Source organism: Urocitellus parryii, chromosome 3 (assembly GCF_045843805.1).
Source record: "Urocitellus parryii isolate mUroPar1 chromosome 3, mUroPar1.hap1, whole genome shotgun sequence".
NCBI lineage: Eukaryota > Metazoa > Chordata > Mammalia > Rodentia > Sciuridae > Urocitellus > Urocitellus parryii.
In genome coordinates, this window is record NC_135533.1 from 199,240,548 (window position 1) to 199,263,883 (window position 23,336).

The 23,336-nt window shown below is 38.3% G+C and overlaps 1 protein-coding gene across 3 annotated transcripts in view; it reads right to left on the minus strand.

Moving 5' to 3' along the window:
- The window catches only part of Ano10 (anoctamin 10), a 180,295-nt gene extending 158,037 nt beyond the window's left edge, over positions 1–22,258 (minus strand). Inside the window, exons 1-4 of one of the 3 annotated variants that reach the window (XM_026408071.2) lie at positions 21,864–22,258; positions 10,686–10,838; positions 4,977–5,174; positions 3,721–3,855 (exon numbers count right to left, since the gene is read on the minus strand). In XM_026408071.2, the coding sequence (XP_026263856.1) occupies positions 3,721–3,855; positions 4,977–5,174; positions 10,686–10,824 (472 nt within the window). In that variant the 5' untranslated portion in view covers positions 10,825–10,838; positions 21,864–22,258. Of the gene's footprint in view, positions 1–3,720; positions 3,856–4,976; positions 5,175–10,685; positions 10,839–13,150; positions 13,171–21,683; positions 21,783–21,863 lie in introns of those variants that run through there. The other 2 variants (XM_026408072.2, XM_077795673.1) reach the window with 2 other exon arrangements.
- Between the last annotated feature and the right edge of the window lie 1,078 nt (positions 22,259–23,336).

Consider the following 23,336-nt stretch of genomic DNA (forward strand, 5'->3'; position numbering starts at 1 on the left):
TACTTATAATTCACCAATAAAAATAATTTAAAAAACCAAATCATATCAAAGACATAATAGGAAATGTGTCAGATCATATTAGGTCCATTTTTCTGTTACTGTAACAAAATACCCGAGGCAGTCTAACTTTCTAAGAACAGGGCCTTTTTTCAGCTCATAATTCTGGCACCAGCATCAGCTCGGCTCTGGTGAGAACCTCACAGCAGAGGGCAGGAGCACATTCAATAGGGCAAGATCACATCTACAAAGAGGAAGCCAGATCATGTCCCCAATGATCTTAAGTCTTCCACCAGGACCACCTCTTAAAGGTTTTATCACCTCCTATGTTGCCACATAGCAGACCAACCCTCGACAACATGAAACTTTTGGAAACAAACTCAAACCATATCTAAACCATAGCAGCTCTCAATCAAAATGTGCTAATCATCTGAAAGATGTTTTGAGACAAAACTGTATCCTAAACTAGATAACATTCCTTAAGATACAGCTAATATGTGGGCGGTTCTTGGGTCCCTTAACTCCTCTTTCTAAAGAAAATCTTTCCTTAGGTCATCCACCCAGGCACATGCATGTATACCTACACAGACCCCTGTCTCTGTTAAGAAGAAGTAGGAGAAGCAGAGTCTGAGGCATGAAAAGATATTAGCACATAGAGAAGCAAGCAATGGACAGCTGTCAAGATCAACACTTGATGACCAAGACACACATGGAAACAACATTCTGTTTTCCACGTTGCTTGCCATTTGATGGAATGATGAATGGCCCTCATGTGTGCATCTCAGAGCACCACCAAAATGCCTCAAAATCATGTTTCCAATGACACAATTTCTATCTGCTTAATGAAAGCTTTCTATCAAAATCCAGTATTACAGTAAGCAGCAAGCAAATTGATAATCATTGTGTGTCAACCTAGGATATGAAGTATTTTCCATGAGAGCCTTGGCTACCTCTCACAGTACTAATAGGCTTCACACTGAGCAGGATGAAGTCTCTCCTCCCCAGAGAAGAGGCTACCCAAGAAAGCAGCAGCTCTCACAAAGCTTAAAGGGGAACTGCCTTTCCACTGTGGAGTAACCTACTAAAAATCTAGGGTTTAACTTACTCTAAGTTTATCAGTTCTGAAAATAGTTCACAGTTTACAATTATGCATGTATCTCCTCTTCTTCAACTAAATATGATATAAATTTAAATGGTATAAAAGACAACATAGCATTTTAAAGATCACATTTCCAAAGACATAAAGAAAGAGAGTAATGCAGAATTTTTAAATGTCGACTTGACAACTAAAATAGGATTTTTATGTCAGCTGGTATAAAAAACCTTTCCAATGACCATGACTGAGATGACTTTATTGCTTTTATATTTAGGACCAAAAAAGAAAGACACAAAAGAAAGGGAAAGAGGAAGGAAGGATCCTTGTTCACAAAAGGCTCATCGGGCCAGCAAGAAAGTTATTTCTGTTATGGCTTCAGGGTGCCAGCCCATACACCCAAGAGAAATCCATTCAAGTAGTTCTTTCAGGGTTTTCATTCAGCAGAAAATTTTTCTCTTTCAAGCAGCTAGGAACATTTGGAAACTAGATGATCCATTGTATCATTTGATAAAAAAAGCACACTTATACTTTTCTCTATCCCAGCTTTACCCCAAAAGATGTGTAGAAACTCAGGTGTGGAAACCATGATTTCCATAGGACAGTCTGACCAATGTGGACAAACAGGTAGGATGCTGACATTAACAACCAGGACAGTGTCTCAAGTGGCTTGGGTTTTATTTCATGCAGTACCCAGCTGTGTCTGAAAACATGTCCATCCACCAAGAGATTAAGGAAGATTAAAAATCTTAGTACCAAATAACTACTTAAATACAGAATGTAGAATTCCTGGTTACTAAGAGTAGCAGAAAGACACCACTGCCCCATTTTTGTTCATGATACCGAACTAAAAACAGAAAGAAAAAAAAAACATGAAATAGAAACCCCTATCTTTGACAAAAATATAGAAAAATAAACTTAAAACTCAAATCCTAAACTACTATAAAAAGCCTTGAAAATAGCTCAGGGTAAGCTAAGGCACCCACACCTCTGCAAACCTGGACCAAGCAGGCAAAGAGCAGGGTTCTCCTAGACACTGTGGGATGGCTGTCCCCCTGGCCAGCATGCAGGCACATGAGGATGCACGGTGAACTCCTGGAGCATGTCTGCCCCACAGCTAGACAAGGTGAAGCTAGAGAGGAAAAAAGGCATATTGGAAGAAGGAACTGCCCGCTAGAACCCAGGATGGAGAATGACTAAGTCTGGAGCTGTGGTCAGCCCAAAATAGGCCTAAAGGCCAAACCCAATCAAAGAACTCTGCAAGAACAGGACTCCACAGGGGCTCTCTGCAGAGCCCCAGATGACTCAAGAATGCATTGCTGGGCAGAGCTAAGCTTCCCATTTTGACAGTTCCCCCATAGAGACCTCCAGTCACCCCTCTCACCAAAATACACACTTCCCTTCAAAATCAAAAAGATAGCCACCAGTCTGGAAAGAACAGGGATTCATTAAAAAAATAACTAATAATCACAAAGAAAATAGCATAGAGCTCTGAAAAAATATTACAAGGAAACCACAAACACTAAAAGGAAAAAGAAAAAAACACAAATAAAAGGTAGAAATGAAACATAGCAGAAGCCTACGGAAAATAAAAACTTTTCTAAGAAAATAGAATTTATCCAAGTTGACCCCAGGAGCAATGGAAAGTCGAAATACACCCTTCTACAAATGATTCAGAGAAAATTGTTCAAACCCTAACCCATGAACAAACATCAAACCAGATGATTTCTTAAAGGAATTCTACCAAACCTTTAGTTAAAAAAAAAAAAAAACAGATTAGATTTTAACTAGAGACAGTAGAAGAACAAAGAAAGACAGAAACAAATCTTAAACTTTACTCACTGGTATTGTTAATGTTGAAATTAGCATGATTTTACAAGTTATTTTATGTAAAACGTAAGATAAAGTAAATTAGTAATTATAGTAATGTTATTAAGAATCAAGATTTTCAAAGTGAAAAGAAATACAAATATAAAATCAAAGAAATTAAGTAAAATTCCATAATGTTAAATTTGAATTGGGTATATTAATATAAATTCATTATTTGAAAAAAATGTATTTCTTAGCCTTTTCCATTGAAATGTGAGAAAAGATGACACACCCCAGATAGCAAAATATTTTTTTAAGCACAGAAATAAGCAATTTCAACAGACAACATAATATTGAATAAGATATCTCAACACAAAACAGGTCATTTACTTAAGTAGTATAAGGGTGTAGCTCAGTGGTAGAGCGCTTGCCTAGCATGCACGAGGCTCTGGATTTGACCACAAAGACCACAAAAACAAATTAAAAAATCATTTGGTTAAAAGAAAGAAAAAAAAAGTCCTCAGGTCAGAATGCAAGCAAAATCCAACTATATCCTAATATGAGAGATCCACCTAAAACAACCTTCAGAGGTACTAAAAAAAGATGGGTAAAAAAAATCCCAGCACATGCAAACTTAAAGCAAGAACTACAAGAAAAAAACTGAACACAGCAACCTTAACAAAACAGTAAACAAGATGAAGACTAATACTTCATGACTATAAAAGATGCAATCTATAAGGAAAATCTGTCAAAAATATGTAGCCAATAAAATAATTTCATCAGAATGTGTATTCACAAAACTGGTTGCTATAATGACTTACATAATGACTTTCCTGGGTACAACTTTGCCTGGGGGTAGCCAGGGATCATTTTTTCATCTCTAGCCCTAAGATTTTCAAGTTCATGTTTGATAATGAATTGACATTCTGCCATTGTGAGGAAATCATCATTGTTATCTAAAATAAAACAAAAATATATGTTTTCTCAGTAACAATCAAAGTTAAGCTAAGCAATATCTAAATTACTTGATATTATAATGATATAAGCAATAACAATTAACATAAAGAGTAACCAAAGTATGAAACTGGTAAATTAAACAGAACATAAAGCTTCATAGATATTTCATAAGAATAAAAATATTTGGTCATGCTTTCTCACACTACAATTCTTCAATCATTTTAATAGTTATTATGTAGTATGTTCCAAACATTCAAACAGCAAACACTTGCTTGATCTCAGTGGGAGGCAATATATTCTTGAATTCTAACAGTACCAGAGACTCCCAAATGGGAAAACCTCCTCTTTCAAACTCTCAAGACTCCATTCTGGAGGCAAATGTGAAAGAAAGAACCAAGTCTGATAAGAAAACAGAGTTCCTTTTGACAGGTGACTCTTCTTAAATGAGGTAAATTTCACCTGGCTCATTAAGTCACTAAGGAATAAAAATCCAGAATTGGTCTGAAGAAGTCTAATCACATCTTCTAACTCTGAAAGCTCTGAAGGGGTCAGCTTGATTCTGAAGCCAAACACTGCTCCTGATAAAGCTACTCTGACTTCCTGCTGCTTTCCAGAAAACATTCCCTTTCCTCCGGAAGGCCAGGACATAATCACTTACCCTACCATATTCAGTAGGAGCCAAAAACTTCAGGAAATGATGTTTTAAAGATACAGAACCACTATGGTGTTTCTTACAGGATTTTTCTGTATCAAGCCAATGGATATTCATCACTATGAACATTAGTATAGGATACTGTAAAAAAGTTACATATGTCCATCTATTCCAGGGTGTTTTCTATTCCAGAGGTGGTAAAGTATGGACTATGAGTCAAACTAGTCTGCCACCTGGTTTTACAAATAAAATTTTGTTGGAAAACAGCCTCATCCCTTCATTTACTTAAGGGTCTAAGCTTCTTCTCTGCTCTACCATGGCAGTATTAAGTGCAGCAGAGACAACTGGCCCACAAAGCCTAAAATATTCACTAATATGATCCTTTACTAGAAAGACTCCTAATCCATTCATCAAAAACTTTTTTGCAATAAGAAGATTATGATACAAACAAAATATCGTGGGGCTCACCATCAAAACCTTTGAAGTTCTGTCGAGTTCCGTAAGTGAAGGCTCTCATGGTGTTATCATTGCACTCTTTTACCAATCCCACTGCTTCTGCCCCCAGTAACAGTCTGATCTGGGAGGCACCAACAAGATACAGATTGTGATGTTCCAGTGTTTCTGTCTCATATTTATTTAACAGTGGTTTAAACAACAATTGGGCACCTTCAAAAACAAAAGATTAGCACAACCTTAGAAAGAGACAAACATACAATTTTCAAAAATGAAAACCTTCTAAATGAGTATATATCTAGTCTGGTAGAAGGAGAAGAAATTATATTAACAATTTAAGTCTATATTCCAAGGAAATAAAAAAAATAGAAGTTTTGGATAGTCAATCTTTATAAAGTGTTAAAGTAAAAACTGAAAATGTAGCAGTAAGTGGTCTGCCATTTATTCAAATGAGCAGTTGAGACGAGAATCCAATGTTCATTAGCTTTAAGTATAAAACAGTTATAAGTAAAAATACAGAGTAAAAAGATAAAATTTCCTAATATAAGCCTAATGGACTAAAATGTAAGAAAATTAAAATTAAATAACATACACTAGCAAAAAAAGTCATAAATGTAATATAACTACACTAGACTATAAGAAGTATTATAAAAGATAAATATTAAAGAATTCAAGCAATGTAACTTTTTAATGATTTTTCTATAAATATCTTAATATACTTTTTTTCCCTAATTCAGAGTCTTACTATCTTGAATTTGTGATCCTCAGCTTCCCAAGTACCTGGAATTAAAACATGCACAACCACACCCAGAAAATTTTTCAAAATTATCACTATTTTCCCAAAACATTAAAAATAATATTGTATATATAATCATTACTCAAAAGATAACAGAGAAAAGGAATTTTTTTCTAATTATTTTTACCTACATCAAACTTTCCAAGGTACGTTCGTTCGTTTGTTTGTTTGTTTATTTATTTATTTATTTTTAATTTGAGACAGGGTAAGCACTAAGTTGCCCAGGATGGCCTTGAACTCTTGGGCTCAAGGGATGCTCCTGGCCCTACCCTCTGAGTAGCTGGGACTACAGGTGATGTCATTGCAGCCAACTGTTTACTTCTTTACTATGAGTTCTGTAGAAATAGTTGACAGACATTAACCATATAATTGGATAATGAATAAAATTATATTATTTTTAAAATTTATAATTTCAAAAAAATATATAATTTACTTATCAAATAGATTAGTTTATTAAGATTAATGTATTATGACACTATTATTTAGGTAATTTACAATAGAGGTATTAAAATTTTTAATAAAAGGTATATTCAAATTATAGAGAAAAAGTACAAATGGCTCTTAAGTATAAGATCATTAACCTCATTCACATTAAGAGAAATACAAAACAAGTCACCAAAATGCTAATTTTCTCTTCTCGAAATGCAAAGGGTATTGATAACAGGGTAGTGAGTATGGTGGCCACCAGGTGCCCTACTCCAGGAGAATCTGCTTGGAGGAGCTGGTGCTAGCCATGCTGCTTCTGGCTGCTCTGAGCCACTGGCTGAATACACAGGAGACTCTGGAGCAAGGCCATTCCTGCTCAACATGGTTCTCCTTTAAAGGGAAACCTAAAGCCTGGCTGACACTTCAGAATTATGCTATGCTTTCAGGGTCTTCCTCTCTTGCCTCTCTCACAAGTGTCAGATCTATTCCTGTTCCATTCTCTTTATCTTTTTACAAATCTTTCCCTTAGTAAAGCTCTGGTGTATTCAAATCCCATCGTGGTATCTCTTTTTTAAAGGACCCAAACTGACACAGTGAGTGTGTGAGGAAAGTTACCCTCACCCTACTGAGGAAGTAGGAAATGGAGTAAGTTCAAAGAATCCTTTGTTAATGTCTTATTTTGAAAGACAGTAGTCCCCATCTCCCTGCCCCAAGTTACCGTCCCCTTCAAATTGTTCAGGTGATTCGTTTATTATTTGCTTTCATATCACCAGATCATATTGCCTAGAGAGGTATTTCTTGATTTTTTTTCATTTTAAGTCTAGCAAGATGAGGATTTAGCTCCCATTTTCCCAACCTTCACCATGTGCATTCACCATTCCTACATCCCCATTCTCACAATGCAGTTATGTTACGCTTTTCCTCAATAGTCACTATTTACATATTATGATTACATGTCATTTATGGCTGAACTTTGCGTGTACTTTCCATTTTCCTAAAAGTTGCTCTCTTATTACTTTCTTAGTTATTATATATCTAAATCATTCCCCCAAACTGTCTGCCAATCATCTGTCTCCCCTTGATTCACTGACACGAAAGATACGCTGTCAACATCATCTTTTCAGAGAACCTTCCTTGACTCTGCCCTTACACCTTTAGGCAACTAGTTGGTACAGAATTTTAGATCAAAAACCTTTCTTTCAGGAATAAAGAAATGACACCACTGCCTTCTAATGTTTTTGTTAAGAAGTCTTATACTTTACATCTGGCCTATTTCCTTTTTTCTGGGTGTGTTCTTGTTTTTTCTCATTCCCCGGGGTTCTGAAATTTCCCAAGACTATGCCATTTTCATCGACAGTGCCAGTCACTAGATGGGCCCTTTGAGACTTGGAGTCTCCAGTTTTTTTCTGATGATTTCTTCTTTTTTCCCCCTGGTCTTTTTCTAGAATTCCTTTTATTCAGATGTGTACCATTTGGATCAGTCTTTATTTTTACCTCCTCCCATAATTTCCAATTCTATACCTTTTTGTTCTTGGATATTTTTAATCAACATTATCTTCTAACCATTTTAATGAATTTTTAAACTTTGATTTCATATTTTCACTTCTTAAGAGTTGCTTTTTTCCCCATTTTTATGAAATCCTATTCTTGATTTATAGATGTTACTTCTTTTCATAACTCTGATGACTGAGATTTCTATTCGCCTTTGGTTTTCTCCTTCACAATTTGTTGCATTTACCTGTCTGTTTAGCTTTAGCTTTCTCTTTCATATAAGCAATTTTCCTCAGAAGTTTGGTGATCTTTCTTTTATATGCTTGAGAAAAGGAGTTCTAAGAAGCTAAATAGAAGTTCTGAGTGCTTAGATAGAGCCTATCGGAGATGGCTTTTAACGCAAGCTGGAATGGCCAAGTCATTTTCCATTGGCAACCTCCTGATTTTGGCACCTTCAGTTATTTTGTTTAAATGGGTTAGATTCTCCAGAGAAAGACTGCTTCCTAGGTGGTCTGACTCTGGCTTCTAGTATTTTGGAAACTGAATGAAGTATGAGAATGGTGGGTGGTAGAAGGGGAATGGTACTCAGTACCTTATTTTCAAGTATGGATCTCTGCTCCAACTGTGCCTAGAACCCCTATGCCAAAAACCAAGCATCTGACCTTCTCCAGAGAATGAATCCCAGGTCTTCTGCTGGTGAGGTAGAAAACTGAAGGGATCCAGTGATATATTCCTTAAGTAGATCACCAATCCTCTTTTTTCCTTGGTACTACTCTTCTCCTCCAGTCCACAGGTCTCTGATATCCCTAATTCCTGAGGGTTTTTTATTTTTTTGGAGGGGGTGTTCTGTAGCATAAACCAAATTGCTTCTAAATTTTCTCCCCTACCAGGTTAAGTCCCACCTTTTTCAACTTTGTGAAGTCAAGTTACTACTCATCCTATTATTTTCTAGCTTTTACAATTCTGTTATTGTTTTATCTTCTCCTTTCTTCTTTGTCAGTGTGGATTTAGGTCTTTTATTTTTTTTCTTAATTTTTAAATTTGTTTTAATTAGTTACAGATAACAGTAGAATACATTTATGCACTTTGATATACCATACATAGATGGGATATAATTTCTCATTTTTCTGAGTGTACATGCTGCAGAATATTGGTCATGCAGTCACATATATACATACAGTAGTAATGTCTGTTTCATTCTACTATCTTTCCTATTCCCACATCCCCTCTCCTCTCCTCCTATCACTTCCCTCTACCTAATTTAAGGTAACGCTATTCTTCCTTAGTCTCTGTATATTAGAGAAAACATTTGGCCTTTGGTTTTTTAGGATTGGCTTATTTCACTTCGCATGATTTACTGGCAAATGCCATAATTTCACTCTTCTTTAAAGCTGAGTAATATTCTATTGAGTATATATACCACTTTTTCTTTATCCATTCAACTATTGAGGGACATCTAGGTTGCTTCCATTGTTTAGCTGTTGTGAATTGAGCTGCTATAAACATTGATGTGGCTGCATCACTATAGTATGCTGATTTTAAGTCCTTTGGGTATAAACCAAGAAGTAAGATAGCTAGGTCAAATTGTGGTTCCATTCCCAGTTTTCTGAGTAATCTCCAAACTGCTTTCCATAGTGGTTGTACCAATTTGCAGTCCCACCAGCAATGTATGAGTGTGTATCGTTCTCCCCACATCCTCACCAGCATTTATTGTTGCCTGTATTCTTGAAGATTGCCATTCTGATAGGAGTGAGATGAAATCTTAGAGTAGTTTTAATTTGCATTTCTCTAATTGCTACAGTTGTTGAACACTTTTTCATATATTTGTTTATCAATTGTATTTCTTCTTCTGTGAAGTGTCTGTTCAGTTCCTTAGCCCATTTATTGACTGGGTTATTTGTATTTTTAGTGTTAAGTTTTTTGAGTTCTTTATATATCCTAGAGATTAATATACCTTTTTAAAAGGTCCTTTTATTTTTATCATCACTTTAATAGGAGTCCAGAAGAAAACAAAAGGAGATACTAAAGTAGATGCACTGCCTTTACTGGAAGACAAAGACAGTGCAGAGATGCTGTCCCCAAAGTGTCCCAAAAGCACACACCAACAGAAAGGAGGCTGGGAGTAAACTGGAGTCTTTTAATCTAAGATGCTACAAATATTCTTAAATCACTGGAGGTTAAAGAAGGAATTCAAGTCCAGTGAAACACCTCAAATTGCAGCAAGCAAATACTTTTGTTTTTCTTTCCTTTGGGTACAATTATTTAAAAAATGTTTAAATTCTCTTTTGAAAAAATCCATTTTGATTTACAGTTACTTTTAAAAAAAGAGTTTAAGTTTAGTTCAGTATTTGGTGCAGTTTAAGGTACTATTTTTGGTACCTTATAAAATGTTTGCTTATGTAAAACACGCCCTACCTTGTCACCCACACCTAACCCCTGTTCAAGAGAGGGCTAAACCTAGGTGCTTTAGGCCATCCCTTGCCATTCCAAAAAGCACTGCCAAAGTTTCATCCACACTTCCCTTTATCTTTACAGTATGTGTACATATGATTCATGTGTAAGTATCATACACTGTTTTGTGACTGCTCTCCACTAACTTTATTTTTTTACTTAAAATTTTTGGGAAGTAGCATTCAGTCTCCCTATCCTGACAAACATCCTAGCAGGCAGAGACTTCTCTGAGTTTTCTTAGCAATACAACTGACACACAAAGAACACTCAACAGATACTTGTTCATTCATTTCACATATATTTATTAAGCTCCTACTATGCACTAAGTACTATAGTAGGCATATCAATAAGAGTTATGAAAAAACCATTCATATTGCTTACAGGCTAAAGGGAATTTACAGTTTAATCTTGATTTAAGGACTCATTTCAAATCCTAGGTAGATAATAAAGTGAAAATAAACATTAGCAAATAAAACATCAATAAAAATTGTAAAGCACATTTGCAAATACACTTTTAGTCATTGAGCATGACTAAGTTTTAGTAGTGACATGATACTCACCTCCATCTTTCTTTTTAGCAATAATTCTGTTTTTTAGCCATTCTTTGGTTTCTTCTTTGACATCCTGAGCAAGTTCTATGACCACCAAAGGTGTGAAAGAACTCTCATAAGTATCCAAAGCTGATAAGGTCACTTTCATCTTTGACAAACTTGCTGAAAATTAAAATGAAAAGTAAAAATGAGTTATTCTGGCAAATAAATATGCTACAGGCTGATTTCACTTTCTCTTAATTATACCTAATTCTGATTTCCAAGATAAAGCAAAATTCTGATCCTAACAGTTACATGAGAGGTTCAACCAATAGGACAAAGCACATGTATGAGCCAGGCTGACCAGAGAAAACCAACCTTTTTTGTAAGCAGCTCAGAACATGGAAGGAGAGCAATTTGGGTAAAAGAAAACTACAAAAGGTGCTCAAACACAAGATAAGAAAGAAGACTGAATGGGTCAGATTGACAGTAGATGGTATTCGAAGAAGAAGAAATAGTATTTCCCTATAAAATAATGATGGGAAAAAAGCAATAGGCTCAGAGAAACTCAAGTTGTTAGGTATGACTGGAGCATTAACTCTGTGTAGGGGAAGAAAGGATGGGAATGAGCTGGTATCTAAGTAGGACCCCTGGTTACAAAGGAAATGGGCTTTGTCCAATGCACAAGGGGAGTCACCAATAGATCAGAGCAGGGAACTGAGTTACTGTGAGCAATTACAGATCAGAAAGGCTCAGCCTAGAGTGTGGGAGACCAGTTAGGAAGCCATTAGAATAGTTTAGAAAGAGCTTGTACTGGCCTTAGCAGTAAGGACAGATTGGAGGTAAAAATCTATAGAAGCTGACAAATGTAGACTAAATGAAATGACTTAGAAAAACGTTAATGGGTACTAAATGGTCATTACAAAATTATGACTATTGCAGTCATCCCACAGAGATGGGATAACTTACATAGGCAGAGACACTGCTATGTAAGTCCCCCAAAACTACACATTCTAAAAGTGACATTAATATGTCATTAATAGTGAGAAGGTAAGCCCAAACCTCTACTTCTAGGACAACAGATTAGGAGGTTCAGACAAACTCTTTCACTAAAGACAATTAAACAACACACACACACACACACACACACACACACACACACATGCGCGCGCGCGCTTTTTAAAAAAAAAAAAAAAAACCTGCAAATATCAGAAAGCAAACAGGGCTGTGAGAATTCTGAGGCCCATAAGAAGAAACAGAGAGGAAGCTCAGTATCTGCAGTTTCCCAGAAGCCTCTGCCAATTTGGGAAGAAGGAGCCAAGAAGGACTTCTACTGGCCATGAGAGACTTGGGGATGGTGTGATTAGTAGAGCTCATCAGAGAAAGAGTCAGATAAAATCCCTACTATGAATAAGGACCTTAAAAGATTTCATCCTAAAGATAACTGTGAATCAAAAAATCATTTTTGATAGAAATTAAATTCTAGGTTCATATCATTTCAATCAGAAGATAACTTATTATACATGAAAATGAAAAGAAACAATAATATCAACAATTACATAGTAAATCCAAATAATGGAGTTAGCTAGAACAGACTTTGAAGTAATTATCTTAGACTGAGAATTTTGGCAAAGAACTGGAAAATGTTTTTAGTGGAAATTCTAAAATTTAAACATATAAGAGTCAAAATCACAGAAAATTAGACAAAGCTAAAGAGGAAAATTGATGAAGTGTAAGAAAAATACCCAAAATGAAGCTCTGAGAGCTAAAAAAAAAAAAAAAAAAAAAAGGAAGATAGAAAAGAGTAAGAAAAATGGCGAGTCATAGAAGTAAAGAAGGAATGTATTAGGGCAAAAGCTGTATCTAAAGAAATACTGACAAAGAACTTCCCCAGACAAAATATATAAATCTCTATATACTGCAACCAGGATAAATACAAAGGAAGCAGCATAGTAAAAGCACAGAAAACCCAAGAGACAGAAAAAAAAATTAAAAGCACTAAAAATAAGACAAAACACTAAATAATTAGACTGACTGCTAACTTAGCAGTAAAAAAAAAAAAAATGAAAGCCATGGTATCTTCAAATTAAACCATATGCGCATCTTCAACAGTCCAAGAGAACATTATGGTCAACCCAAGACTGTATCCTTCACCAAAATATGCTCTAAGAATAAGACAGGCGACATGGTGGAATTACATAAAGGTAATTCCAACCACTAGGGAGCAAGGGTAAGGCTGGAAGAGGCAAGTTTGAGGTCAGCCTGGGCAACTTAGTGAGACCCTGTCTCAAAAGTAAAAAAAAAAAAAAAAATTAAAAGGGTTGGGATGTAGTTTTCAGTGTATTGTGGCCCTGGGTTCAATCCCTAGTACAGTGGGGGAAAAGAATAATAGAAATAAAAACATTTTCAAACAAACAAAACTGGAGAGGATTCGTCACTAGCACATACCCATTTAAAAAAATGTAAGGATGCCGGGTGCAGTGGCACATGCATACCTATAATCCCAGCGGCTCAGGAGGCTGAGGCAGGAGGATCATGAGTTCAAAGCCAGCTTCAGCAAAAGCGAGGCACTAAGCAACTCAGTGAGACCCTGTCTCTAAATAAAATATAAACAGGGCTGGGGATGTGGTTCAGTGGTCGAGTGCCCAAGTTCAATCCCTGATACCCACCCCAACCAAAAAATATGACTATAATAGTATAAGGCAGAAGGAAATGATTGCAGATAATGATCTAGGATCTGGAGCATATCAATTCTCTTTTTAGTAAGCAGACATTCCTTTTCAGCATTAATTTTCTTTTACTGAAGGCTCACTGTAAGTGAGACACTATGTTAAGTGCCTACATATATTATTCCACTTAATTATTCCAATAGTCCTACAATTTACTCTTTAAAAAAATCAAATGATGAAGTTACTTTGCTAATCTCACAATAGAAAAAACATTAATTTTCCATGATACAGAGCTTAAAAATAGAGAAAACAGTCATTAGAGATATTTAAATCCTTCATTTTTTCCTACTGTTAATCTTAATTTTTAATTACCATACAACTCTTACTGAAGATGACACAGGACAGAGTTAAAAACAAAATGACAAAGTGAAAACATTTACAGAATCCTTAGGCCCAATGCAGTATTAAATGTTTTCAAAAATAAGTAAAATGGCCAATAAACACCAATAACAAAAACTAACAAAAAATATTCAACAACCAAAAAGTAAACTTCAAGCTCAAATCACCAATTGAATGCAATACAGGCAAGGATTTGATTGAGGGTCTTTCTAGACAATTTGGGGAATTCCAATCATCTACATGCATGTATCTGCAGATTAATCATTGTAACAAAGACAGGCCCTGAAAAACAGCCAGACATTTTAATAGATTACTGCATCAGAGGTTTCAGTGAACCCTAGAAATATATTGCTGTGATTTGGACATTGAATGTCTCAGGTATATGCTAACACACATACTAATTTTATTTTATGAATACCAAATATTCCTAATCTGTAATTAATTTAGTAAAAAATTAATAATAAGTAGTCCTTACCAATCTGTAAAATTAAAAATCTATGAAATTAAGTCTATTGGCTGAAATGAACTCAAAAAGGACTTGCATCGGTTTTTTTAAATTTTTTTTTAGTTGCAGATGAACCCATACCTTTATTTTATTTATTTGAATGTGGTGCTGAGAATCGAACCCAGTGCCTCACACGTGTTAGGCAAGTGCTCTGCCACTGAGCCACAACCCCAGCCCCAGGACTTGGATTTTTAAGATGCATTCAGATGAATATCACAAGAATATTCAAGTTCTTCACTAGGTTTCTACTTCTAATTCTCTACCCAATTTTTTTTCTTGGTTCCTGTAGCAGAGTTCCTCCTGTCTGAAATTTGTCCTCCCCTTCTTTGCCTAAGCACATATCTGGACCATATTTCCCAGCCTACTGGCATCAGGTGGACATGGGACAAAATCCTACCGATGATATATGGGCAGTAGTGAATGCCAGCTCCAATCCAGGGATGTGGTCATGCCTCCTTCATGTTTTGTTTCCCTTTTCATGGGCCCCACAAATTAGGGAGCAAAGTCTGACTCCCTAATTGACCTAAAGAGGTGAGCCGCCCACCAATCCAGAAAACTGCCTTGAACTGTTCCATCGTGAGAAATCTATTATGTTTGAGTCTATTACACATGGGGGGAACCAAAGGACACAGCAGTTTAGATTATTCTGATTAATTTAGCTCCTTTACTTCCAGTAGTTTGGGCTTTGGTATAATTGTGCCTTTTATTACAATCTGTCTCAAAATTATTAGACTACAATGGTTGACCTCTGGAGTAGACACACCTACATTCAAGTTCAACTCATAACCTATTAGTTATGTGGCTTTAGACAATTTATTCTCTTCTGAAAAGTAGAAACAATGAAAGCACAGACCACATTGGGTTAGTGTGTGATGAAATAACACATGTACAGCATGGCCCTTGTCACAAAGTAGGCATGCAAAATTAAGTGCCATATTTATTACTGGCTACTATAATATTATATACAAAGTAATAAGATCCTAGAATTAAACTCTTCAGAGAAAACTTTAACTGTCTCAGATCAAGTTCCAGCTCTTACCAGCAAGAATAAGTGTGATAAGGGTGACAGTAAAATAATTAGCCACAGCATAGAAATTTACCAAGTAAATCATGATGCACTTAAAGAGGCTTGTATTAGTCAGTTTTGTGTTACTATAACAAAATACCTGAGGTAAATAACTTATAAAATAAAGAATTTATTTTTGGTTCATGGTGCTGGAGGTTCCAGTCCAAATCAGGTGTCCTATTGCTTTGGGCCTTTCTGAGGGTAGCACATTGTCGCAGACACATGTGGCAGAGTAAAACCAATCATCTTTATGACCCAGGAAGCAAAGATAAAACAGGAAGGGGTTGGAGTCCCACAATCTCCACTGAGGGTACTCCCCCATAACCTGAGAACTTCACACTAGGCTCCTACCTCCTGAAGATTCCAACAATACTGCATGCTGGGACCAAGCCCTTAACACAAGGACCTCTAAGTGACACACCCATAAACAAACCACAGCAATGCTCTCATTGCAATAGCCCATATTTGCTGTTAAAAATATTAACTAACTCTTAAAAAGCATAGAAAATTATTATTTGGGGGGGCACTTTTAATAAATTGTTAGAGTAAGTGATATTTTACAAACTCTTGAGTTTGTTATTGAGGATATAAAGTAGAAAACCCTCTTTTTTAAATTTTTTAAAATTCTAATTTGTTATGTATAACAGCAGAATGCATTCCAATTCATATTACACATATACAGCACATTTTTTTCATATCTCTGGTGGTATACAAAGTATATTCACACCATTCATGCCTTCATACATGTACTTAGGGTAATGATGTCCATCTCATTCCACCATTTTTTTACACCCCTTGCCCCATCCCTTTTCCCCCTCCCCTTTGCCCTATCTAGAGTTCAACTTATCTTCCCATGCTTCCTCTCCCAACCCCACTATAATCAGCCTCCTTATATCAGAGAAAAATTTTGGTATTTGGTTTTTTGGGATTGGCTAACTTCACTCAGCATTATCTTCTCCAACGGCATCCATTTACCTGCACGTATCATGATTTTATTCACTTTATTGCTGAGTAATATTCCATTGAGTAATACCACATTTTATTTATCCATTCATCTACTGAAGGGCATCTAGGTTGGTTCCACAGTTTAGCTATTGTAAATTGTGCTGCAATAAACATTGATGTGGCTATGTCCCTGTAGTATGCTGTTTTTAAGTCCTTTGGGTATAGACAGAGGAGAGGGATAGCTGGGTCAAATGGCAGTTCCATTCCAAGTTTCCCAAGAGCTTTCCATACTGCTTTCCATATTGGCTGCACCATTTTGCAGTCCCACCAGTAATGTATGAGTGTACCTTTTTCCCCACATCCTCGCCAACACTTATTGTTGTTTATATTCTTAATACCTGCCATTCTGACAGGAGTGAGATGAAATCTTAGAGTAGTTTTGATTTGCATTTCTCTAATTGCACAGAAAATTAAATACCCAATTTAAAATCAAATTATAGACTCTTTTTCCAGCCTCCAGGATGCTTTACTATCTTGGTTCTCTATCTCTGTAAACTCCTTTCCCTATTTCTGCCTTTTCCCAGTACTATCTGCAAATGGTGTCCAAGCTATAATCTCTAGACTTCTGCCTTCCTTTTATGCAATCTCTCCCTCTAAAATCACTTTCGTTTTCTTAACTTCAAATTGTAACCTCTGCATTGATGTCCTTGCAATCTGTCTCTAAGATGTGCTTTATCAGGAATGTGCAACACTTAGAAACTCTCACTAAAACATCAGTTTCAACATATCCAAAACTAAACATAAACTTCTCCGGGCCCCAGCCTCCTTCCCAGTTTCCCTACTGTTCTCGGTGAGACCATCTTTACCTCTGTTACGGAGCTTGCAAAGTACTGGAGTCAACTTGGAGACCCGCAAATGGAATGAGCCACTAAGGCCTAAAGTCCTCCCTTTAAAATGGTTTTTCTGTAGATCCAGCCCTGTGATCCCTTCCCCCCAATCAGGGTGATTTTTAGACTTTAGTACTATTATTCTAATTTTTCATTTCATAACAGTTTTAATGACTCCAAAGTACAAATGCAAATCAACACATATGAACAATCACAGAGGGAGTAACCCATTCTGAATAACTACCTGTATACCACCTTTCTTTTCTTGGTGAAATTTCAATCTTGCAGCAATATCAAATAGATCCAAGTTGTCTGTCTTAAACTGATCAACATCTCCCTCCTAACAGCACAGGTTGTGTTTGGGGCAATATATGTCTAATAAATCAACGCTGGATTCAAATTATACTACAAATGCATCAGGAATGCGATTTAGATACCTGCCAAATTAATGGTCCACATGTGAGGTTCTAAAAAGAAAAACAGATGCAAATGAGATCAATTCTCCCATTCAAATAACTAATAATGTGGTAAGAACAGTTAATGCACTAAAGTTTTAGATCAAGCAAAGGGGGAAGCATGTTCTATATGGGGGGATACGTATAAAATAAATAAAGCCTGAACAAGGCAGCATATGAAAAGAAGTCTGGCCTCACCAGAGCAGAGGGAGAATGGGCCATGTTCATAAGCTGTAGTCATCTACAAATAAAAAATGATATAGTTTACATTTTAGCAAATGGACAGAGACCCTGTGAGTTTATGAGTAGAGGATTCTGTGTTGGAGTAATATAGATTTTAATAGGTAAATACAGAGGATGAGAATATGGGTGTGCTTCATGGTATTATTTCTTTCTTTCCTTCCTTCCCTATTGTATGGGGGATTGCTCCCAAGGGCACTTTAACCACTGAACTACATCCTCAATTTTTTTTTCTTTCTTTCTTTGGGACAGGCCCTCACTAAGTGTGGAGGCTGGCCTCAAACTTGCAATCCTCCTATCTCAGCTTCCCAAGTAGCTGGGATTACAGGGATTATATTACACTGCACCATGCTCTTCATGGTTCCTTCAACATTCTTAACTAAAATTTTTCATAATAAAAATATTATATATGCCAGTAAACATAATATTACTTTACCAGTAGAATACAGTCTTAACTTCATCACCTTCAAAATGGAAATAACAAGCACAATAAACATTTATGTACCAAGTCATAAGCGAGTCTAAAGATAAAATAAGTCTAACATCTTCCTTTTGAGGAGGCCTCTGTCTAGTAGCAGAAGCAAGTATACATAAAATAATTTTAATACACTGAATGCATACACTAGCAAGAACCAAAGAGAGCTAAGGATGTAGATCAGTGGTAGAACTCTTGCCTAGCATGCACAAGACCTATAGGGTTCAATTCTCAGCACCCCTCCCACCTGATCCTATCCTGGCCACCCCAACCCCCACCAAAAAAAAAAAAAGAATACAAGGAGTATGCATACAAGGGGGCATTAACTATCTGGGGAGGACATCTAAGAACCAGAAAAGTCTTCATTTATTACGGATAACTCCAAGGCTTCCAACCTAGAAATAATTGTTATGGTTTAAATCTGTGATGTCACCCCAAAGATATGTTTGAGACAATGCAAGAAAGTTCAGAGATGAAATGATTGTGCTATAAGAGGCTTAACCAAATAAGTGAATTAATCCCCAACAGGAATTAACTGAAGGTAAGTAAGGTGTGGCCAGAGGAGGTAGATCCCTGGGAATGTGCCTCAGGGTATATATTTTGTCTCTGGAGAGTACAGTCATACTCTCTCTCTCTGCTTCTTGGTGGCCATGTTCCAAGCTCCTTTCCTCTGCCACATTCTTCCTCCACGATATTCTGCCTTACCTCAAGTCCCAAGAAATGGAGCCTACCTTCTATGGATTGAGACCTCTGAAACCATAAGCCCCAAAATAAACTTTTCCTCCTAAAATTGTTCTTGTCAGGTCTTTTGATCACAGCAAGGAAAAAGCTGACTAAAACATTAAATCTGAGTGATGAAAGAGAAAAGCCGGAAGTAATGCTTAGTTTAAGGAGACAATGAAGTGTTCAGTAGAGTATATAATAGGCATACATTGAAGTTCAAGAATATCAAAAAATCCACCTTATTCATAATTACCAGGTCATAAAATAATTTTTCTGAGATACTAAAAGCAGATTTCCATTCAAAACAGGTATATGAGGACAACCTAGAAACCCATAATAAACATTTGCTCACTTTTTAAATTCTCATTTAAGATACTCTATGCCATTCATTGTGCAGACAAGCTTAGCAATATTTGCAATGTTGGGATCAAGAAAGAGAGATCCCAATTTTTCTCTGTGACTGTGACATCCATTGAGCCACAATGGATGTGTAGACCCGATTACCTAAAAGCAGATTCCTCTCTCCCACCACCTAAATTATCTTCTTCCTATCTCCATGACCCATCCTGCAGTGCCAACTGCTTAGGAAACTTTTGCCCCCACATGGTAATCCCTCTTTTGAGGGGATTCCTGCCATTGTACACTAAAACTTCTGGGGATACCCTCTCTCAGGGGACTGCTGCCCCTGGATGTTCTACTGCGAGATTTTCATCTTGCAGTTCACTGGTCTATGGAGTCCTGCTTCAGTCTCATTTCTTCTCTTAGCCCAAAAGGACTAAGTAACAAGTATAAGGTATAAAGCCATGGAAATAAGAAACTTGGTGGAAGTTCCAGTGTAAATTAAGTTCTGCAGTCCACTTTTAATAGAGATTCTTAATGGGAGTTTGCTCTATCATTACCATGAATCCTAGACAAAAAAGAAGAACCAAAGTACCAAGTGAGGGGGGTAGGGAGGCTTTACATGTTGCTAGAGGGGTTAATCTAAAAGCAAGCAATAACTCAACATATAGACTGAGCACTGGAGGGTAGAATGATTTCTGCTTCCACTGCCAATTTCCCCCATTAGTCAGGATTGTCAGTCAGGATGGCAGTGGAGAATGACTATAGGACACAGAGCAGCCAAGTTCCTCATAGGCCCTGGGGCGTGAGACCAAGAGAGAGGTATCCCAAATTTTGTTCTTTATTGTGTGCTGAATTGCACACAGGGCCAAAGATAGACCTACAAAGGAACTGGATTCATGTGGCTTTCACATTAGCTAAAATCACTGGCCCCAAGAGGGAAAGACCATGATAGTAACAGAAAGATACTGTGAGTTCAACCATGGAGGAGCAAAGGGAGGAAGATAGTGGGAGCTTACTTCAACGAGGATTAGGAAAAGAATAATGAATTCTTTATTCTGGAATATGTTATTCTGAGTTTGGGTTTAAAAAATGTAAAAGGAATTATCACAAATTCAAAGGATAAGAAGGAACTGCACAAAGATGTCTTTAGAGCCTATCATGCAGGAAAATGCCTGCAATTCCAGGGACTCAGGAGGCTGAAGCAGGAGGAATGCAAATTTGAGGCCAGAATAAAAAATAAAAAGGGCTAGGAATGTAGCTCTGTGATAAAGTGCTGGGGGGGGGGGAGAGTGGGATTACCTATTTCACACTCAAGGAGAAATAGAAACCAAAATGACAAAATGACTGTCTTGAAGCAGATCAGGAAATATTTTAGTAAGAGAAAATGAAGGGTTGCACTGATCAGGTTGAAAGTGAGAGGAATTTCCTTACAAGAAAGGTTGTAATTTTAATCAACGACTGAACTTAAAATTATTTAGCTTTAGGACAGAATGAGCCCTTGGAAAATATCTAGTTCTCTAGGTTAGTGTGACTTTAAATAGAAGTAGATATCTCATTGTAGATTTCATTTTTTTTTTTAACTCCCGAGGATTTAAGGGAATATGATACAACTGTGTTTGGAGTGTAAATAAACCTCAACTGCATTTTTTATGTGTGGGACTTCTATGCAATCTCCCAGATGTCGGAATAGATTTCAGAAGAGCGTACACACCAAAACCGGTGTTGTGAAGGCGGCAAGGAAATTAAAAGTGGCCTGTAGCAGGAGTATCACAAGTTCAAAGCCAGCCTCAGCAAGTTAGGCTCTAAGCAACTCAGCGAGACCCAGTCTCAAAAAGTAAATAAATAAATAAAAGGCCGGGGCTCAGTGGTTCAATCCCTGGTACCAAAAAAAGAAAGGAGAAAAAAACCAAGGCCTGTAGGAGGAGTAAAATCCCATTCCATCCGTATTTCTCTGGTGCCCCAGGCACTGCCCGACTTAATCCATTATTTAAACTGTACGATTCGTCCCAGCCACAAGACTGGAAACGTGATCACCCCAAAGTTAAGGGCAGTGCATCACCCAGACAGTTCGCTCTGGCCAACCCACTCTGAGACACCCCTACTCCACAGCCAGGAAGCAGGAATCAAGGACCTCCCAGATCGCCCGCAGTTTCTCCATCCCCTCTACCCGCCCAGGTTTCGGCCTCTCCAGGGTTCTCCCGCTAAAACCTCCTCCCGGTGCCCCACCCCTCCCCAAACCTCGGTTCTCCCAGCCCCACCTGCCACGCCACCGACCCACACCTTCTCCTCAGAGCGCCCCGCCCACAGTCTCCTCAGTCCCACCTCCCCACCCCGCGACAGCCAGGCGGCAGGGCGGCGGGGAGCAGTGCAGAAGGCGACCCGGTGGCAGGGAGGCTGGGAAGGCTGCCAGAGGCGACACGCCGCGGGTGGCAGCCGGGTCACAGCAGACGTACAGCCCCGCTCGCCACCGTAGGGGCCCCGAGGGCCCCCTCCCTCACTCACCGCCGCCACGGCGCTTCACGTCCTCGGGGGCGGGTCCGTAAGCCGGCAAGACCCGGAGGCCAGGAGAGCCGACACCGGGGCGGGGCGGAGCGAAGTGGGGCGGGGTAAACGGGACCTGCGGGGCCAGCGTCGCGGGGCGCCGGGCGTAGTGCGCGGGTCGGGACCCAAACTCTATTCCGCTCTGGCTGGACGGGGCGGGTCTCGCCGGCTATCACTTCTAGTTGGAGCGGGGCCGCGATGGGAGAGGCGGGTCTCTCTGGCTGTCACTCCGGGTGGGGGCGGGGCCACGGAGGGAGAGGCGGGGCCTCACCAGGCATGGGGCGGGGATGGGGCCTGGATTTGTCCTAAAAAAGAAGAGGAGGGTTTAACTCCGCATTGCCTGTAATGGGAGCCGAGCCCAGAAAAGGGGGAGAGGTGTGCCTAGTGTAGTCACACCGAATAAAGGCGGAACCTCAGCGGAAGAGGCGGGACCTCGCGGAGTAGTTGCGCCGGGGGTGGAGCCGGAAGAAGAGGGGCGGGTCTTGGTGGACTGTCACTCCGAGCAGGGGTGGGGCCTAGCTGGCTGTCGCACCCCGAGTAGTCCTCACCCGGGAAGGGTTGTGCTCCATCACATTTCCCTCTTTTCTATATTTTAAGGTCCAGAATATAATTTTCTGGTCGCTTTCAAGTAAAAGACAAATATCATAATTTTAAATCATTTTTAAGTGGCGACAATCCCACATGCAATTTAGAATTAAAATCTCACATTCCAACTAAAACCAACTTCCTTGCAGTGGTTTACAGAGTTGTCCAGTCCCATCTCCGCTTACTTCTTTGAACACTTCTTTATCTTCCTAGTTTCTGCCACCTTGTTACCCTTACTCTTTTTTTTTTTTTTTTGAGGGGGGGTTATCGGGAATTGAACTAAGGGGCACTTTACCACTGAGCCACATCCCCAGCCCTATGTTGTATTTTATTTAGAGACCAGTCTCACTGTGTTCCTTAGTGCCTCCCCATTATTGAGGCTGGCTTTGAACTTCCAATCCTCCTATCTCAGCTTCCTTAGCCTCTGGGATTACTGGAGTGCCCTTAGTCTTCCTAGAGCATGCCACTCTCCTACCCCCTACCTCCGGCGTTTTTCCTGGCTTTTCCCTCTGCTTAAAAAGCTCTTTCCCCGGTTAACATCTTGGTTTGCTTCCTTGCTTTCCTCAAGTCTGCTAGAATCCCAGCTGCTCCCTGAGGTCTTTCCACTATCCTGTTTATAACACCTGCTCTCCTTTCATCACCACTATCTTACTACTTTCCTATACATTCTTTCTAAAGCACTCAGCACTGTCTAACATTTTTGTATTATCATGTTTATTGTCAGTCTCTTATCCCAAAGAATGTACACTTACCAAAGGCAGGGATTTTGTCATTTGTCCACTTGTTATAGGGACAGACAAGGCAAGGCACTGAAGATAGCAGGAAACCATTTTATTTGGCTGCAGCCAA